Source organism: Chiloscyllium punctatum, chromosome 15, assembly GCF_047496795.1.
Source record: "Chiloscyllium punctatum isolate Juve2018m chromosome 15, sChiPun1.3, whole genome shotgun sequence".
NCBI classification, from domain to species: domain Eukaryota; kingdom Metazoa; phylum Chordata; class Chondrichthyes; order Orectolobiformes; family Hemiscylliidae; genus Chiloscyllium; species Chiloscyllium punctatum.
This window is the reverse complement of record NC_092753.1, coordinates 82,618,293-82,634,536: the sequence shown is the minus strand read 5'-3', so window position 1 is coordinate 82,634,536 and position 16,244 is coordinate 82,618,293. Positions and strand designations below refer to the sequence as shown.

Genomic DNA, 16,244 nt, shown 5'->3' with positions numbered 1-16,244 from the left:
GCATTGTGTCCAATACGTGTATTCCCTTTAGGAAGAACGTGACAGCATTTGAGAAGTTGCAAAAAAGATTCATGAGATTGGTTTAAGGGGCCATGACTCCCCTTCCTATGTATTATAAGAACATCCACAGTGCTATCAGGGAATGGATTGCAGGACTTTTGCTCAAAATAGTTCAAAATTGCTCAGAAAGACAAAATAGTTCCAAGTCAGTGGTGAATGACTGGAAGGGGAAGTTGCATATGGTGGTGGTGTTCCCCTGCATCTGCTGCCTTTGTCCTTCGAAGGTGTAGAGGTTGCAGGTTTGGAAGGTACTATCTATGGACTTCATCGAGTTGCTGCAGTGTATCTTGTGGCATTTCTTTCCTGTAATGAACATTGGTAAAACCAGATGGATCTACATAATGACCTATTATGGTTTCATGGACATCACTACTGAGATTAGCTCTCAATTCCAGATTTACTAAATTCATTCAAATTCTTCCACCAGCTGCTCGGTGTGATGTTTGAATCCTTGGAGTAGCTAATTATTTTTGCTTCTTTTTACTTTTTCTACCAAAAATGTATAATATCCCATTCCTCTGCAATAATTTAATCTATTATTTGTGTGAAAATATTATTGTTACTTTGACCAGTGTGTGTGTGTGTGTGTGTGTGTGTGTGGGGGGGTGGGGGGGGGGTTCCCTCCAGTTTACTCCAGCCAGAGTGTGCTGCATCATTCTGGTGTGCTGTATTCTGCATAAGTGGAGCTGCCAACGATTATGAGGAGCTGGGGGAATGTGTGAAGTCTTTTGAAGAGGGAAGAACAAAGACATTGGGAAGGAGGAAATTAACATCATCTACGACAGGGTTCAGCTGCATCGGGCACTCCAGTTCAGATCTCACTGAGAGACCCATTCCTGGAAGAGAATTGGAAACAGAGTACGATTGTTCATTGGTAGTGATTCTTAAATTTGGTTGGTGTGGTGGAGGCAAATTTCAGCCTCTGTTTGTTTTGCTTTTTGTTTCTTTTTGCATCCTATGAATGAATGCTCATGTTTGTATTTTAATTTGTTTGCCTGAATTTGAAGTCCCCCATTTGGACAATGAGAAGTGGTCAATAGGGACAGGGTAACACTGACTTAGAGGGCGCTCAGACAGTATGGACTTAAAGTCAAGTAAAGTGGGTGGTGTTGTGGCTAAACAGCACCAAGGATGAGACAATGGGGTAGCATTTGCAAGGAAGTGCTATTCATGCCAGCTATGTGCCTCAGGCAGTGTGGCTTTGCTGCTGATATACCATGATGTTGCCAGTGAGGGACAAATGCTAGCTTGCTAACACTTGTCCAGATGCACAGCATAGATATCACTCTTTTGGCACAACCTGAGAGAGAGCAGGTTCCAAGGTTCCTGCTTCCACGCTAGAGTTCTTGGTGCAGGACATGGAAAGAAAGAGGGAGATCCACTCTGCACAAGGGACAAATCAGCCCTCCAGATCTATGGTAAAAAGAATGGAACAATAGTCATGGTAGTCAATGCCAGAATTAAGACTCGAGGAACCTGATTGCAGTACCACAAAAAGTTCAATGTTCTCACACAAAGTGTCAAGCTTAATTTAGAAAGCTCTATCCCACTCTATTAGGTTCAGGCACTAAAATCACCACACACCTACCACTCATCTACCAACAATCTCTACTAACATTCTAAATGAGCATGACCAACATTCATATACATTTCCTCACTGTTACATGCATAGCACTGCTGCACACCTCAAATCCAAATTGAGCAGCACTTCAACCATATAGGCCACAGTAAGCAAACACATTGCAGGACACTCTCCGACAATACCTACCCTTTTGCAGCACAAGGTGGTGTGCAATTGGAGGCAGTCAAAGCCTGTCCTGCTCTGTGTGGCCTGTTGAATCTCTAAGTTATTCCATATTCTACAGGGAATGTGTATGAATACACCCATGCCTGGGAATAACTGATTTGCACAGAAGCTTTAAAGTTAGAAAATACATCTGCTGAAGTAGACTTTTACAACCTGAAAGAATTATAGAAAGCTTCAAACACTTGTAGGATCATAACAACAGCCGGAAAATATCAAACAACAGATAACCTGTTAGTAGCAATGATCCTTTCAATAGCAGCCGTGTGCGGTCTTTCCTGATGCTAAGCGTGTGTTCAGCTGTATGAAGTTAAAAGAGGGAAGTTACTGAAGTATCAAGCCCCAAAACTGGTATCGCTGCAGTGAGTTGAACATTGTATGCAATGGATCCACCCCTACTACTGCTTAGATTAATGCCCTATCCAAAGCCCTAGTTGTGCGATTTGCCAGGATACTGGTCTCAACATGAATCATTTGTTATCTGTCCCATCAGAACAATTGCCTCTTTTCCCAGAGCTTCCCACAAAATCCAGGGACAAACTAGGTCAGGTCCGGGAGATTTATCCCCTCTTATTTTCTGGAAAAACTCCATCACTTTGTCTTCTGTAACATGTACTCTTTTCAAAGCATCAAGATTTATTTCCCTGAGTTCTCAGGCCTCTATTTCTTCCTCCACAGTAAAAACCAATTTACTTAATGTCTCTCCCATCTCCTGTGGTTCAACACAAAGATGACCTCTTTGGTCTTTAAGGGCTCTATCCTCTCTTTAGTTATTCTCTTGCTCTTAACATACTTGTAGAATCTTTGGATTATCCTTAATCTAATTTGCCAAGGCTATCTCATATCCTCCCTTTTGCCTTCCTGATCTCCCTCCTAAGAATGCCCCTACACTCTATACTGTTCAAGAGATTCATTTAAACCTAATTGTCTATATCTAACTTTTTTTTATTCTTGACTAGAACCTCAATATCTTCATTCATCCATTGTTCTCTAATCCTACCAGCCTTCCCTTTCACTCCAACAGGAACACAATGATTGTAGTTTTTTCATACATAATTTTTTAAAATTTTGCACCATATATAGATAGGGTGGTTAATTTAATTTAGCATGCTTGCCTTCATTGTTCAGATCTTTGAGTTTAAATGTTAGGACATTATAGGGTCATAGAGTCATAAAGATGTGCAGCACGGAAACAGACCCTTCGGTCCAACTTGTCCATGCCAACCAGATATCCCAACCCAATCTGGTCCCACCTGCCAGCACGTGGCCCACATCCCTCCAAACCCTTCCTATTCATATACCCATCCAGATGCCTTTTAAATGTTGCAATTGTACTAGCCTTCACCACATCTTCTGGCAGCTGATTCCACACACGTACCACCTTCTGCATGAAAACGTTGCCCCTTAGATCTCTTTAATATCTTTCCCTCTCACCCTAAACCTATGCCCTCTAGTTCTGGAGTCCCCAACCCTGGGGAAAAGACTTTGCCTATTTATCCTATCCATGTCCCTGATGATTTTATAAACCTCTATAAGGTCACCCCCCAGCCTCCAATGCTCCAGGGAAAACAGCCCTCGCCTATTTAACCTCTCCCTATCGCTCAAATCCTCCAAACCTGGCAACATCCTTGTAAATCTTTTCTGAACCCTTTCAACAACATCTTTCCGATAGGAAGGAGACCAGAATTGCATGCAATATTCCAACAGTGGCCTAACCAATGTCCTGTACATCCCCAATATAACCTCCCAACTCCTGTAATCAAATACTCTATCCAATAAAGGAAAGCACATCAAACGCCTTCTTCACTATCCTATCTACCTGCGACTCCACTTTCAAGGAGCTATGAACCTGCACTCCAAGGTCTCTTTGTTCAGCAACACTCCCTGAGACCTTACCATTAAGTGTATAAATCCAGCTAAGATTTGCTTTCCCAAAATGCAGCATCTCGCACTTATTTAATGTCGGAGAAATTAGCCCAATAAATTAGAGATCACAAAGCACAGTTCGAAGTGAAATTGACAAACAATTTATTAGTACGGCGATATCTCGGAAGAGAAATGGACTAAGCTGAAACAGCACAGACAGACTGTCCAGGTAGCCAAGAATTCTCTTCCACGAGCTGAGGATGATGCCAGGTTTGTTAGGAATCTTGTACAAGAAGGTTATTTAAAATGGGGAAAGATACAATGTATTTGGAATGGAGTAATCTAGTTACAATGATGATAATTGCAAAACAGTTATCGGAAGAATGTCCTGATTCCCGATATGATGCAACATCCTGACAGTATCAATGGGATCAGGAGATTCCTGCTCTCTTTGCAGGTAGGTGAGAATGTCTCTTTTGAAAAAGTAAGTTGCTTCCATTGTCCTGTCCTGGAAACGATGTCTTTGGTGGTCCCTCTCTGTCTGACCTGTTCTTTGTGTTACTTTGGTATTGCTGTGTTATGAGACTGCCCTCAGGGCTTTGGGACAGCTGTGTTGACCTGGTATTGTTAGTGTGTTTTGGGAAATGTATTCCCTTGTCTGTGAGTGTTGTCTGGTTTCACTTGACTGCCTGTTTGGTCCCTGCTGAGGCATTCTGGGTGTTTCTGGTGTAGTTTGGCCAAGTTTGATTTCCTATGTTCTGTGTGGGCCTACTGTGGGTAGACAGGGTTGCAGATCTTTTCCCACATCTAAATTAAACTCCATCTGCCACTTCTCAGCCCATTGGTCCATTTGATCAAGATCCCGTTGTAATCTGAGGTAGCTTTCTTCGCTGTCCATGACACCTCCAATTTTGGTGTCATCTGCAAACTTACTAACTATATCTCTTATGCTCACATCCAAATCATTTACATAAATGATGAAAAGTAGTGGACCCAGCACCGATCCTGATGGCACTCCATTGGTCACAGGCCTCCAGTCTGAAAAACAACCCTCCACCATTATTGAGGTTGTACAGGATGTTGATGAGGCCTCTTCTGGAGTACTGTGTCCAGTTCTGATCCCTCTGTAATAGGAAGATTACTATTCAGCTGAAGAGGGTTCAGAAGAAATTTGCCAGGATATTGCCAGGAATGGAGGGTTTGAATTAAAAGGAGAGACTGGATTGGCTGAGATATTTTTCACTGGATACTAGGAGGTTGAGGGGTGATCTTATAAAATAATGAGGGGTATAGATAAGGTGAATGGCAGGTCCCTAGGGTGAGGCATTTCAAGACTGGGGGCACATTTTTAAAGTTTAGGGAGAAAGATTTAAAAAAAGAGGACTTTTTTTAACATAGAGAGTGATTTGTGTGTGGAATGTACTTCCAGAGGAAATGGTGGATGTAGTTACATTTACAATGTCTAAAATGCATTTAGATAAGTACATGTATAAGAAATGTTTGGAGGGATATGGGCGAAGCACAAGCAAGTGGGACTAGTGTAGTTTGGGAGGATGTTCGGCATGGACTGATTGGACCCAAGGGGCTGTTTACATGTTGTATGAGTCTATGACTATAACTGGTGCCAATGTCCCACGAATTTGAGCCAGTTTCTCCCACACCAATCCTTGAGCCACACATTTATCTCCTTAATCTTGTTGATCCTGTGCAACTTAGCTCTTGGCCTAGGTAGTATATCTTTAGTAGGCGAAAATGAGGACTGCAGATGCTGGAGATTATAGTCGAGAGTGTGTTGCTGGAAAAGCACAGCCAGTCGGGCAGCATTCGAGGAGCAGGAGAATCGATGTTTTGAGCAAAAGCCCTTCATCAGGAATCATGATGAAGGGCATTCCTGATGACAGCCTTTTGCCTGAAACATCGATTTTCCTGTTTCTTGGTTGCTGCCTGACCTGCTGTGCTTTTCCATCACCCGATTCTCGACGGTATATCTTTAGTAGATGATCTGCTGAGCTTCTCTCAAAGTTTCAACGTCTGCCTTTATATTGAGTATCTCTAATACTTAGGTTCAACCAAATGCTTCCTTATATACAGGAGTGAATGGCAGCTCTTACAAAAATGAGAATTGTACATGTTGCTATTGTTGGTATTCAAACTTACTGATCTTGCTCGATAGTGCTCCACTGCTTCCTTTGCACCACTTAAACAGTTATTGAACTGGCAGGAGTTTAGGTACATGAAAAAAAACCATGTGAAATGCAATGAGCAGCAACACTAAGTAGGTTTCTGAAATGAGTTGAGCAGAGAGAACAGAATTGGTGGTTTGAAGCCGGGTGTCATGAATTGGCTCACTCTGGGTTGTGCAGTTGTTATGAGTCTGCACACACATATTCCCTTCCAAAATAAAAATCTGTCATGAAATTGTTGCCTAACTATAGATTCAACCAATCCTCACCATAATTTTATGCAAGACGTTCAGACCAAATAAAAATGCAAGCTCTTCATTTATCCCAAATAAGCTGTTTCTGTTTCCATTAAATTATAAAGCATTTTTCTCCGTATGAAAAGCAGAAACCAGTAGAAGTTTCCCTTTCCTCTCCTCGATCCCCCAGCCCACTCCCTCCCCCGGCACACTGCAGAATAACAGCAATTAAAAAAAACTTGAACAGTAAAGGATAACATAGTCTTTACCTTTTATTGTGAGTGTGGCTGAGAGGAGCAGACAGCTGTAGTTAGTTGGACATCTGGAGTACAGAGTGAGCTGACTGGGCACGTGAGAATGTGTGTATGTGTCTGCCACATCTTGGCAATGACATTTCCTACCCGCCCCCACCACCTCCACCCCTAAACAACAATTTCCATCCCATAAAACTCTCGCAGGATCTGCACAATGTCTGCCCATATTTTTCTCACATGTATATCGGATGGTTAGATCAGGGAACGTGACCAGACCACTTATTGTTACCTCTAAGTGCACCCAGTATAATCTGTGCAGTGCCACAATATTCCAAACTAATAGAGAAGAGTTACGTTTTAAATGAATTCTGACTTTTCCTTCTGCCTGCCTCTCCACCAAAACCCTAAAGCAAAGTAGTTCCAGGAGCAGAACCTGGCATTAACTAACGATGCACATTTAGTCTATTCAACTTCCAAAAGCTCAGGTCTGGTGGGTTTCCTTTGCAGCATTTTTAAATAATTATAGTATATGGTTCATTATGTATACCTTTCCTTAAAACTAACATTACAAATCACTAGTTAGGAAACTTAAAACCTCTCTGGGTGGAAACTGTGTTACACCCACAGAAAACACTCTATTTACAAGCTGCAAAACACAGAGGACTTTGAAAAATATACATATATTTGGAGTATTGAGTTTTTTTTCACTTCTTTATTTATTTGATTCCTTTTTGAATTTAGGTGATCACAAATGAAACAACTAAAACGTTCAGTCCAGTTCAGTGATCATTTCAGAGGTGGGGAAGTGGAGGAGATGGGGGAGCTTGTGTCTTGCTTAGTAGTTCAGTGCACAGTAACCATCAGGTATGAGGGAAACAAGGAGAGACTGCATGAGTCAGTCTTTGATAGTGGTTGTATCGAGGAACTGGAGGGGACAGCTTTTGGAATGGAGGAATTGGATGAAGGGCTTTGGCTATTTTATACATGTTTTAAAGAAAAAGCAAAGCAAGGGCTTCAACAAAATCTTTGTGTGAAGAATGTATTTGGACTAACCTTAGTATGCTGCTTGTGGCCCAGGCTGTTGGGAGAGGGAAACATAAAGGCTAGCCAGACATAATGGAACCTGTGTAAGATTATAACGGAAGGAACCGATAACAGGAAACAATGCTGACAGTTGGAGACATAAGGAAGCAAGGCCTGCCAATTGGTAAGAGATTCTCAGACATTTGATCATTAAACTGCAGATTTTAGGAAGGATACCCCTTAAAACAGATCATTGTAAAAGAGTTTGCAGGAGACCCAGGGTCCACATCAGAACACGATGGGAAAGAAATCTTTGATTTCTCCTTAAGATTTAATCAATTTGTTGTCCTGAGCTGTTCTCATGAGGAAAGGAAAACTCTCATGAGAAGTTGCAATTTGCTGGTACAAAAAAAAATCACCCAATATGTCAAATAAATATCTTCAAAGTTTGAGAATAACTACAGTGTCATGAATTCTGAACTTTGCATAAGCTGAACATGAGAGCAAAGTAATGCTCTATTAAGTATTGTGCAGGAGGAAATGTCAGTCATTGGTGTAGTTTCATGCAATGATGCTCACAGCTAACACCCTGATTTATTCCACTGTGATGCCTTTGTACCAACTTTCCTCCAGCTTTCATTCTGGCCATAAGGGTCTCCAAGTTCCATGCGTGGCAGCAACATCTGGGAACTGGCCACAATCAACGTGCCAATGCTGATCGCTATGCATAGGATCTTGGAGCTTGAAGGGAACATTGTTGGGTACCAACCATTTGCCATAGAGTCACAGTCTTCGAGGTCTACAGCACAGAAAATGGTCCTTTGGCCCAAAACATCCATATCAGTCAAGAACAAACACCTAATTGCTCTCATCCTATTTTCCAACACTTGAACCATAGCTTTGCATGCTTTCATATCACAAATGTACATACATTCATACATCATTGTAACAGACCCTTCAGGATAACAAGTCCATACCAATTATAATACCAAACTAAACTAGTCCCACTTACATGTGCTTGACCTATATCCCTCCAAACCTTTCCTATCCATGTACTTATCTAAATGTCTTTTGAATGTTGTAACTGCACCTGCATCCACCACTTCCACACAAAGTTCATTCTACGCACGAAACACTGTGCAATAATTGCTGCTCATGTTTTATTTAAATCTTTCCCATTTAACCTCAAAAATATGTCACTTAGTCTTGAAATCCCTCACCCTAGGGAAAAGACACCTGCCATTTACCTGTCTATACCCCTCATGATTTTATAAACCTCTAAGGTCTAAATTCTTCTTAAATGCTGTGAGAGTTTCTGTCTTGACCCCCTTACAGTGAGTTCCAAATTCCCATCACCCTCTGGGTGAAAACTGTTTTCCTCATATCTTTTCTAAACCCTCTTGCCCCTTACTTTAAAATCTATTCCCGTGTCATTCATCCTTCCATCAATGAGAAAGAATTCCTCCCGTCTACCCTTTCCATGCCTCTCATAATTTTATGCATAGTATTTTTATTCCCTCTCAATCTCCTCTGCTCTAAGAAAAATAGTCCAATCACTCTTCCTAAGTGAAATTCTCCAGCCCAGTCAACATCCTGGTAAACCTCCAGCGCAATCACACCCCTCCTATACTCCAATTGGCTGCCACCAATCCTCCTTCCTATGTTAGTCTAAGGGTCTATTCAGTAGTCTGTGGTGGAAGACAGACCACAAATAGGTCTCAGCCAAGAAGCTCTAGTCCTTCATAACAAAATATTGTTCAGTACATAACAGTAATTAAACACAGGTTACATTAACTTTGATGTATATTAATTATTACTAATAGAAGGTAGAAAAGACACATGCTGCTCCATTAGGAGACCATGCCAGAATCCAAGTGATTCTACAGCCAGAGTCTGTGTAAGCGTCATTAGACTGGGCAGGACTCAGCATAAATCAAACAGTAACTCTTTCAGAGCTATTACCTTATTCAAAAATAAGATAAACAAGATGGACAAATTTAACAGTCCTTTGAAGAATTGACTGATTGATTTGACTAAAGAAATAGGTAAAGGAGTAGAAATTATGCGATTTGAGAACTGGATACCAGGAATGGTCCCTATAACAAAGCCAGTAAATCACCACAGGTGACTTGAAAAACAGGTATAGATATTAGATTGCTGATGTACAGGAAGGAAGTTTGAATCAAGCTACACGAAGATGAGGGTTGAGGAATGGAATTGTGATATCTTCAGATTTTGTTTTAAACATTGTTAATAACCTGCTATTCGTTGCTGCTGTGAAGGCTGCTAAATAGTCCTGAGTGGATAGGCCAACATCACTGAAATGACTAATAGAAGCTCTCTGCAGTTTATTGTTTTCGTTGGAAAAGCTAATTGAAAGCCATCCACAAATTCTGAACACTAGCCAATTATTTAAAGTTTGACATTGGCCTGTGGCTTATTGTGTGTACACTCTGTTAATATATCATGGAAACCAGTCATTAAGTGAAGGGAAAATACATCTGCATAGAAAGGAAAGGGAAGTCAGAGAAAATCACTTCTCCAAAGCGTTCTATGCTTTTTCTGGTAGCTTCAGTTAAGTATAAGAAGAACAAATCCTTCACACCCTTTTATTTTCCTCTTACACTTGAATTTATATAGTGCCTTTCATGAACGTTGGATGTCTCAAAGTGTTGAACAACCGATGTCAAACTTTCAGAAACACAGGCAGTAATTTTAACTCTCACATTCGGGTCAGTTTGAGGAAAATTGGAAATAGAAATTCTAAAAAGTTTAAATTCAATTTGAACACACGCATATCCAGTTTTGTAAGAAGTGTGTGACAGGGCAGGCAAGCATCCACTATCATGAGGTGGGTCATTAACTGAAACGTCTAAGAAGGCTGCACTTTTATCATTTTTAATATTACCTAATGTCAGCAGGTTTCCCATGTTTGGGGAACCTGACAGGTAAAAAGAGGCAAAAAGGGCTCAAACCATTTATACAGAATTACAGAATAGTTACAGCGCAGAAGAAGGCCATTCGGCCCATTGTGCCACCATAGACTCTTCAGGTAAGCATCATTACCTCGCATCAATTTCATGCTTTCTCCAGCAGAGTTTGTGGGCCAGCAGGAATAGAAGCATTTCCCAGCTTGAGCAAACAAACCGCAGATGAGGAGGCTGCTGAGGTGGCTCTGATTTTCCAAGGGCAGATCAAAATGGAAACACCCTAGGAAGGGTTAAAAATTAATAAAACAGACAGACCAGGTTACTCATATCCCTACTCACAACACCCTCTCTGGGAGAAGGGCCCTTTAATTCCAATGGCCATTCAGCCTGCCACAGTAAGATCATCTCCATGGAATTCCGCACATAGTGTCATAGTGTCACATGGTGAGAAACTACTCATTCACTGGCAAAATTCTGGCATGGTGTGAAAAGTCACCCAAAATAGGTTCTTTAATTGCTTAAGTTAACTGATTGAGTCCATTGAATTTACAACTGATTCACTGACTTTCCCAGGCCTCAGAAACTGTCCCAAGAGCCATGAAAGTTTGGGAGTTATCTCTGCCATTTGCTGGGACCTCCCATCTCCTATCCCACAGTCCAAGGCCCATAAATGTCAGGATTAAGCATTCGCCAGTCATATAACTCTTCAAAGGTAATGTTTGTTTTCAAGTGTACAGCTAGGTCAGGAAGAAGAAGTGCAGTTATATTTGCTGGTCTGACCTTTATAGTTCATTCAATCAATTACGAGCCATAATTTTGAAAAAGAGAAAAAACTTCTATCTGTCTGGCTGTTGTATTCGGAGACTTGAATTAAAATGCCACAGAAAACCACTGGAATGAACTGGGAGCAAATTGGGACTTTCTGAAAACTTTCACAGATCTGGTTTTCATCGAAGTAGAGTTGAGTGTATTTCAAGTTCTGGAATTAATTATACAATTGACTGAACAGTTTGACAAGTGCGATATTAAAGTGAAATATAATCTGGTTCTCTGAAGGGTGCTTTAATTCTTATTTTAATGGCCCAACGCCAGCCAATTCCCCTCCAATCTGCCTCCAGGGTTTCCCCCTCCCCCACAACACCAGCTGGAGAGATAGGCCCCACTATTGAACAATACCTGGGCTGCAGGTGGGAACATTCAATTGAGGGCTAATTATATTAAACAGGAACATTCAAACAAGAAGACTGGAGTACTAAAACCATTTCAATTTTTTTTTGCATGGCATTACGTTTTACTTCTGCACCTTCCGGTATTTTGGACTGTACTACCTCGAATGATTGGAACAACAGGTGTATGAGAACACGTGACACTCACAGTTCCCAACAAGTCAACTTGACACATGCATCATGTGACACCTCATCACTGCTGTTTCCCACAAAGTCCCTCCCAACGCCACAAAGTCTATACCATCACAAAAACAAGTGGGGTTGGGCAAAGAATACTGCCTTTACCTGCAGTGTCCATTTCCTGAGAACAATTTGTATCTTTTTTAAATGTAATAGATTGGTGGTGGTAGAATTACAAAGTTATATCGTCAACCTGATCCAGCCAGTGAAAATGACTTCTTTCAATGGTTCACTTGGAAGATGCAGTGTTCTTAACACCACCAATTAAATATCCCTTTGCCTTGATATTGGAATGGGTGGTATTTGTAAATCTCAGACTGAGATACAGTAAAGAAACCCACAAAAACTGCAGGACTCAGCCATAAACAGCTGTCAGCTGATTGGAGGTAACAGAGAGCTGTAGTCATCAATGAGAGAAGAGAGAGACTAAGATTGGAAAGAAAAAACAATTACCATATCAAACAAAATTAGTCCGATAAACTTCAAATGGAATGCAATCATTCATATACATGTGAGATCTAAAAAAGTATACTTTAATCTTGTTCCAGAGAGTCATTTATAGCAATAGAATTAGAATGACAGCACTGACTACACATTTTCTGCATTATTGTTTCATGTTTTTGCATGTTGTTCTCATTTGTAAATTGTAACTAATTCAGAAAGTTTTATAAGTTGGGATCTCAAGTTTATTTTTGTTTCAATTATTTTCTTCTTGCAGGCATGCTTGACCAATGTCATCTACTTGCAATACCTTCCGAAGCTGTCCATGTGCAGACTCTGTTTTCAATTAAAACACTCAGACAAGAGTATGTGGCACATGAGAGAATGCAACAAGTCTGGTTAAAGTGTCACACAATGCAGTAGAGAAGCAGCAACAACCAAAACGGACAAAGATTACTTTCAGGTGTGAGTAGAAAGGAGGTAGAAAGATTTATATAGAGCTGAAGTAGACCACTCGGTTTGATTTGAATGTGTATGATCTTTTCTGTACATGATTTCTTTTCCCCAGCACCTTGCATTTTTTTAAAATGTAAGACAGCAAAAAGAGTTAGGGAGAAGGAGGAAGGGCTTCTAGAAAGGCAGAGAAGGGGAGGAGAAAATCGGGGTATAAAAGAGGAAAGGCTGGATGGAGTGTTTTTGTAAAAGAAATGGTTGGGATAATACAGCGAGAGAGCAAACAGTAAATAAAAGGCAATTTGAAGTAGCATGATGAAAGAGCACATCTTAACAAGCCTTACATGAGAAACAAAAGATCCTTGAAAATTGATGCGTGTGTTTTTAGCTGTTGTCCTCTGCCCTGTTCTAACTTTTGACCTATATGTCAGATCTCACTGTCCTCACACTGCGAAAAACCCATTAAATCAATTTAATAATGTGAATTTAACTGCTCAGTATCTCGTGATGCAATGTTTAAAAAAAGCATTAAGTATGGAGTATAGCTGCTGCTTAAAGAAAACCATTTGCCCAACTCTTTCACTGCACGCACGCATGCAAAGACACATATGCCCATTTAATCTGAAGTCAATCACTGAGCAGATCAAGATCAATTTGCCAAGAAAAACCTTGCTTGCATCAGGGGTTGTTCTAATCCATAATTTACTTTTCCACTTGAAAATGCTAGACCTGGCACATAGAAACCACATGCTTCAAACTGCAGAAGCACAGTCATTTTTTAAAAAACATGAAGCCAAATATTTAGCAATCAGAATTTTTGTTCATGCAGTCCAAGCTTTCTTGCCAGTACTGTCTCTGCACTGCGGTAGAGAGAGAAAAACATGTACTATCAATGCAATGGAAGAAAGCATTTAATTATAAAAGGCTAATTGTCTCACCAAGTTCAATCTCCCACCGATCTAAAGGTCATACGCAATCTATCCTATCTCCAATACTTTTAAAGTCCTGAGAAGCATCTCTGCATAATACTGATTACTAAAACCAAACTCCGAAATTCTCTTTCATTTTTATATCTCTACTATCAAACTTTAAACACATGCTCCTGCTCTGCCTCAAAAGACAGGAACTAGCATAACTTGTGCATATCCTATTGTTTCACTCAAAAACTATTCCAAGGATCTAGCATCTTTACCCAATGTTTGGTTGCTTTTCAATTAATTGAAGGACCATGCTTTTCCTGGTGACCTGTTCTGTTTAACCTGCCTACAATAATAATTTTATGATTCACAGGGATTCAGTGTCCCATGATTCACATACATATACAGAATAATGCAAAAGCAATAAATTACAAGTCAAAAGAATTAGCCATGCTGACTGCTCTGCATGGAAGAAAAAAATTCCTTAATATTCTCCAAATGCCAAGTATTATCATATGAATGCTTAACCCATTCATGTTACATTTCCCTATTCACTCTTTCATGGGAACTCAACAGGGTAATTCCAAAAGTCTGAATCCAATTTCAATCTGCCTGCAACGGGTCCACCCAATTTTAACAGAGGTGGGTTAGGGTAGGGACAGCATTTACATATGTTAATGAAGCTGCATACCTTAATAGAAAAATTGAACAGCTGAAAGATGGTAAAAATGTTTGGATCCAATATTAAGGTGCATTTCCCACAGATTTGTACAGGAAGATTGCACTTGCTCTTAAACCACATCATTATAAAACTAAAGCATGTATATAGGAGATGCAAAAATAATCCCCGAGATTCGCAGCAAAATTATAATTAAGGAATTTAGTTTCAGCAATGAATGAAGTACCAGAGGTTTTGCAAACAACATTGAAGTCATCTAATAGACACTCTTTCACCCATTATATTTAGTTATAATTTGAATGGTGGAATTGCAACAGATGATTGTATATCATTTTTAATCTCTTTAGAGGAGGTTGCATACCAGTGACAGAAGTTATGTTGTGCACCTTTCATGAACCTATGGATAATGTCTTCACAGAAGGATTAGCCACCTTGCCAGATTTTAGTACATGTCTGGCACTAAATAGAAATAAATATTTTTATTAGAAAGGTGCTGGTATTTTGTTCCTCTTTCATAACTTGCATCAAGAAACAGCAGCATTTTACACCCCAAACATTGCCCACTGCCTTTTCTTTTTATTTGTTCATGGGCTTGGGCGTCACTGGCTGACCAGCATTTATTGCCCATCCCTAGCTGCCCTTGAGGAGGTTGTGGGGAGCTGTCTTCTTGAACCGCTGCTGTCCATTTGAATCTAGGTATATCAATTGAACACTCATATTCACATGCATTTTTTTGTTATTCTAACAAGATGTTAAGGGCTACAAAACCAAAGCAAATAGATGGAGAGATGTAAAGAGGTGGAATTAGTGGTGGAACAGGCTTCTTGTGATGAATAACCTACTTCTGTTCCTTTTTTAAAATGTTCTATTGCATTGATAAGGGAGCCATTAGTTAATGAAGATTATCAACTTAAAGTCCATTTCCTAAGGCTTCAATGTGAAACCACATTCAGAGGGTCAGCGACAGTGATTCTCATTCTTTGCCTTTGTCCATCTCTTCACCTCTTGCTTGTACTTCTGTGTAGCTGAGATCACATGTCACAGCCTCTTAATTGTTTGAACTCAGAAATGGTCACAGCCTACTCATAAACGATAACTATTGAGTGCCCATGTCTGACAGCAATCAGTATGTTATCTGTCAGGTGCTACTCTTTTCTTCATATTTCCTTTGCCCAACTTTCTCCCCCATGTCTTACATACGATGCTGCTCAGCTGCAATATTAGCTTACATTGGGCTACACTTCAGAATTTCTTCATTGGTTGCAAAGTATTTTGCCACATCCTGTGTACGCTGTATATGAAAGATGTTATATCAATGCAAGTCTTGCTTTCCTTTTGACTCCTTGTAAACGGGAAGCAATAGGACAATGAAAGACACTGGAGCTAGATTCGGATTGGAAAATCTTAATTGTCACATGTTTCAACTTTTTGCAGACTTCACTGAGAAATACGCATGCAAATAATTAATCAGCACCAGAATTGCACCATAACGACTCCCTTATTCTCAACTCCCCTTCACAGGCAATAATAACAGAAATGTATCTTACTGACTTACTTTGATATGAGCCACTGAGTCTGGGACAGTCTGAATCATGTCCTTCGGCTGAACTGTATGGTGTAACAACAGGACAAGCCTCACAATTCCTGTATGCAAGGAGAAAGAAAGATTAGACCAACAAGGAGATGAAATCTTCTACACGTGTAGCCAGGTTAATTAATAATCCAATGCAACAACAAATTCAAATGGTGCCAGCCAATTGGGTGATCAGATTTAAAGAGAACAGATTTATCTGTGGAAACATATATTTGAAATGGCTAGAAACTGATGATGTCAGTTATATTCCAGACTAACCTCAGCACACTGAGCTTTCCAATATCATAAATAGCCCAATGACATCAGATGTTTTGAATAATAGAATCATTTTGGGTTAAGGAACTTGTCCCGGGATTTCTCTTTAATTTTACATAAACAGTAGACATAACCCATAGACA

At 40.1% G+C, this 16,244-nt stretch overlaps 1 protein-coding gene across 6 annotated transcripts in view; it reads right to left on the bottom strand.

Moving 5' to 3' along the window:
- The window catches only part of erg (ETS transcription factor ERG), a 261,529-nt gene that overhangs the window by 188,680 nt on the left and 56,605 nt on the right, over positions 1-16,244 (bottom strand). For all 6 annotated transcript variants that reach the window (XM_072585663.1, XM_072585665.1, XM_072585664.1 and 3 more), the window contains one exon: positions 15,808-15,896. Coding sequence is in view for 5 of the 6 variants with exons in the window: in XM_072585665.1 (XP_072441766.1) it covers positions 15,808-15,846 (39 nt within the window). In the remaining variant the exon portion in view is untranslated. The remainder of the gene's footprint in view (positions 1-15,807; positions 15,897-16,244) is intronic.